The sequence below is a fragment of the Alligator sinensis genome, unplaced genomic scaffold, assembly GCF_000455745.1.
Source record: "Alligator sinensis unplaced genomic scaffold, ASM45574v1 scaffold1511_1, whole genome shotgun sequence".
In the NCBI taxonomy this organism is placed as follows: Eukaryota; Metazoa; Chordata; order Crocodylia; family Alligatoridae; genus Alligator; species Alligator sinensis.
In genome coordinates, this window is record NW_005843139.1 from 48,741 (window position 1) to 53,243 (window position 4,503).

At 61.7% G+C, this 4,503-nt stretch overlaps 1 protein-coding gene across 1 annotated transcript in view; it reads right to left on the reverse strand.

Annotated features, from left to right (window-relative positions):
- Positions 1–473: 473 nt before the first annotated feature.
- HSD3B7 (hydroxy-delta-5-steroid dehydrogenase, 3 beta- and steroid delta-isomerase 7) overlaps positions 474–4,503 on the reverse strand; it is a 9,787-nt gene continuing 5,757 nt past the window's right edge. Inside the window, exons 4-8 of the mRNA XM_025193946.1 lie at positions 4,271–4,440; positions 2,749–2,848; positions 2,230–2,392; positions 972–1,438; positions 474–575 (exon numbers count right to left, since the gene is read on the reverse strand). Coding sequence (XP_025049731.1) covers positions 474–575; positions 972–1,438; positions 2,230–2,392; positions 2,749–2,848; positions 4,271–4,440 — 1,002 coding nt within the window. The remainder of the gene's footprint in view (positions 576–971; positions 1,439–2,229; positions 2,393–2,748; positions 2,849–4,270; positions 4,441–4,503) is intronic.

Consider the following 4,503-nt stretch of genomic DNA (forward strand, 5'->3'; position numbering starts at 1 on the left):
GGGGTGGATGGGGGCACGGGCGGGCGGCCGCGACCTTGCACCCAAGCAGAGCGGGTTCCCCAGACACGCCACAGCCAGGGCGGGAAGGGAGCCCGGAGGCTCATGGAGTCCAGCCCCCGGCCCGGGGCCAGGAACTCAGCTGGGGTCACGCGATCCCGGCGAGAGAGGCATCCACATTCCTCCAAAGGCGCGCACAGCGGGTGCTCGCACCGCCGCCGGCGGCAGGCTGCCCCGGACCTCGGCGCTCGGGCAGGGAAGGCATTCTCCCTCCCGTCCAGCCCGAAGCGCTCGTGCACGAGTCCCTCGCCCCGGGCCCTTGGGGCGCCCCCTCCTCCCTAGCGCAGCACTGCCTGCCTGCTGCGGCCTTTCCCTCCCCAGGTGGAGAACTTGCATTTTCCAGCGTTGAACACCACCCGGTTCTCGTCCGCCACTCGCTGAGCCTGTCCGGGTCAGCCTGGGTCGCCCTCCTGTGCTCAGGATTGCCCGACACACCGTGAAATGCGGTGCAGCCGGGCCGGGGCGGCGCCACGCAGTCGGAGCCTGGAGCGAAAACGCCGAACGCCTGCCTTGGCATTCTTTACAGAGAAATCCGAGTGGTAAGAAGTACGAGTGTCACGACCAGCCCCAGGTGGCAGGCAGCAGAACCACTCTAGTAACCCCAAATTTGACCAATAGAAACCGCTGGTTTCCCCAAAATGTTGGCTGTTACCTTTCACCTAATTAGCAGGGATTTGACCTATAGTAACCCCAAGGTGACCTAGCTGTGACCCTTGATTTCCCCCCAGATTGGGCTGCGAGCTTTCCGTGAGTTAGGGCAGGGGAGGGGGCTGCGGGTCGGGGTGAGGGGCAGCAGCCACACGCACCCCACACTATGCGGATACAAGTTTTTATTTGCATTCATTTGCATGTCATTAGCGTGAATGCAGACCCCACAACACACCCCTTGTGTGGGGCGCTGTCCATGTGTCAACCTGGACATCTGGGTCCCCCGGCTCCCCCTTGCCCCCCTCCCCGGCCTCCCCACCGGGGTCCACTACCGGGTGGCGGCAGCGCTGCGGTCGAGGCGGCGCAGGGGCCGTTTCGGTGGCCGCAGAGAAGGGGGTGGAGGCCACGGCCAGCGTGTAGGGCGTGAGGATGGGGCGGTAGGCGCCGCGCAGTGCCCAGCCCAGCGCTGCGTTGGCCCAGGCCAGCACCCGCAGCACCCAGGCGGGCAGCAGGGGCCCGGTGCCCACCAGGCGAAACCCGCACGCCGGGCCCAGCAGCCCTGCGTTGAAGTCCTCGTAGCTGCCGTAAGGCGAGTCGTCGTAGCAGTAGTAGGCTTCCCCCGCAGGCCCTGCCCCCTTGACCTCTGCCCCCATGAGCTCCGCCCCCTCCGGCTCCACCACTGCTACATGCCACAGTGCCCGGGCCGCCACGATGTGCATCCATGCCGCGTTGCCTAGGGGAGGGAGGAAGGGGCCAATCAGGGGGGAGCAGTTGTGTGACTCATAGGAAGTACTCATGCAAGGTGCGTGCGAGATGCTCGTGGAAGTCTCACAGGAAACATTCATGCAAGACACTTATGGGACACACACATGCGAGACACTTGTGCAAGACTCATAGGACACACTCGAGCAAGATGCTCATGAGACATATTTATGCAAGACTCATGCGAAACACTCATGTGAGCTGCTCAAGAGAAAGTCATGCGAGATGCTTGTGAGACACTCGCGGAGGCACTCCTGCAAGACCCCTGAGAAACACTCATGCAAGATACTCATGAGAAACACTAGACACTTGTGAGACACACTTGTGTGAGCCACTCAAGCAAGAGGGGTGTGAGAAATGGGGGAAGCACTTGTGAGAAACACCCATGCGAGACACCCAGGAAACATGTGTGTCAGACATGGAGGAAGCACTCGTGCGAGACACCTGAGCAAGATGTGTGTGAGAAACTCAGGAGAAGCAGTTGTGCGAGACACTCATGTGAGCCCAGGGCGACACTCATGCGTGCGAGACACTCTGGAGAAGCCCTCATGCGAGACGCTCGAGCAATGTGTCCATGACAAACACTCGTGCGAGGCATGTGGGAGAAACAGTCAAGTGAGACACATGAGCAGCTCGTCTGAGGAATGCTCGTGCAATATGGTTGTGCAACACACATGTGCAAGACCCATCCTTGACTCCTGGGACCCCCCGGCCCGCTAGGTCGGCCCTCCCTGCTCCTGCATGCCTGGGCCCCGCACTTACCCACGTAGACGCGGCCGTGCTCGACCTCAGGGGAGACGAGGCGCCAGAGGCGGCGGCCGCTGCGCAGGCCCCGGGCGTGGAACTCACGCATCAGCGGGTGCCCCTCGCCGTAGATGCCCGTCGGGCGCAGCGCGCAGGTGGCCAGGAGCTGCCCGCCCCGCACCTGCCACCACCGTGCACCCGTCAGCCGGATGCCGGGGTCTCGCACTCGCACCAGCCCCAGACGCCCGTGTCTCAGTCACCCACGTGCCCTGGATGCCTGTGTCCCAGGCGCCCACATCCCCCAGACACCTGGGTCCTTGATCTCCCAGGCCCCCTTTAGGTCCTGGACACCTGAGCACTGGCTTGCCCAGGCCCTGGACTCCTGGGTCCCTGATCTCCCTGCACCGGGCACCTGGGTCCTTGGTCTCCCAGCTCCAGATCCCTGGGTCCCAGCCCTCCCGCAGCCCCTGGATGCCTGGGTCCAAATTCTCCCAGCCTCCCCACCCTCCCCCCGGGCCACCTGGGTCCCATGCTCACCCGCGTGCCGTTGGCTTCCAGGACCAGGCGCTCGGCCTCCGCCTTGCTGAGCGGATAGGGGTGGTCATGGTGCACCTCATATGGGGTGTCCTCATTCCCCCTGTGGGGAGGGGTGGGGTCAGGGCAGGAGTAAGGGGTGGCCCACATCCTAGCCACAGCCCCAACTCAGGACAGCTGAAAGGGAGCCAGGAATCCCCACTTCATCCCAGTGTGATGTGCAGCACATGAGGAAATATGTAGGCACCAGAGGAGGCCATGTGTGGTACAGAAGGATATATGGTAGGCACCACACGTGGTAGCGCAAGGTACATGGGGAAATACAGTAGCAGCAGAGGGGCCAGCGTGTGATACATGGGGAAATACGGTAGCCAGTAGAGGTGACATGTTGGTATCAGGGAATACAGTAGCTACCACAGTTGCGAATATGGTACACAAGGAGTTACAGTAGCATGTGATATGTGAAGAAACATGAAGAAAGATGTGTGCAACAACCCTGGAAGTGCTCCGGTGTGCGCTACATGAGGAAATATGGCAGCCCCAGAGGAAATGCAGTAGCAACTGCAGGTAATTGTGTGTTAGACACAAGGAAACATGGTAGCGAGTGAAGGGGATAACTAGCATGATACACAATGAAACATCGTAGCCCCCACAGGTGACCGTGCAAGGCAATACGGTAGCCTCTGGAACTGATAGTGTGTGACACCAGGAAATATGGTAGCCCTCACACGTGACAGCGTGTGTCACCCAAAGAAATACGGTAGCCTCTGGAAGTGATAGCGTGTGACACAAGGAAATATGGTGGCCCTCATAGGTGATAGTGCGTCGTACACAAAGAAATACGGTAGCCTCTGGAAGTGCAAGTGAGGGACAGACAAGGAAATATGGTAGCGAGCAGAGGGCACAGGCTGTGGTATATGAGGAAATACAGCAGTGCCAGCCATAGGAGCGTGCTCCATGGGGAAATATGGTAGCACCCAGGGTGATGGCATGTTACACGGGGACATACGGTAGCCGAGCGAGGGGCAGCACACGGCACATGGTGGCTACCATATTTCTCTGGCTTCCTGCTCCACTCCAGCCTTCCTATAGGCCGGCGGTAAGGGGGGGCGGGGCTTCCCTGGATCCTCAACAGGGGGTCCTCAGAGAACCCAGGAATCCCGGATGTGGTCCCTTTAAAAGGAGGAGAGGGGTGGAGGGACAGCCTCACTGTTTGTTTCTGGGTTGCTATGGAGATGGGTGGGGAATCCCGAGGAAAGCCCTTGGGAGCCCCATGCCTGGGAGCAGGGGGTTATGGGAGGCCAGAGGCCTGGGCTCTCTGGGGTAGGGGCCGCAGGTGAGACCAGGGGTGTTAGGGGCCTGGAGCCCTGGGTTCTATGGGGTGGTGGGGATGCGAGTAGGGGGTTTGGGAGCCTGGACACCTGAGTCCCCTGGGGTGGTGGGAGCAGAGGACTCTGGGAGCCTGGAGGCCTGGGTTCGCTGGGGGGGGGCGAGCCCAGGGGTGTTAGGAGCCCAGATGCCGTACCGGTAGAAGGGATCCCCAGGGGGGTTGGGCCCCACCACCTCCATGCTGCTGGTGTAGACCAGGACAGGCACCCCGTGGTCCACGCAGGCATCAATCACGTTGCGGGTCCCTGCTGGGAGCCAATGGGTGAAGGGTGGGTGGGACCCGGACCCCGGGGCCCCTTCCCAGGTCTATGAGCGCGATGGCATCCGGGCGACACCGAGCCCCTGGCTAGGCCCGGACGCCCGGGTGCC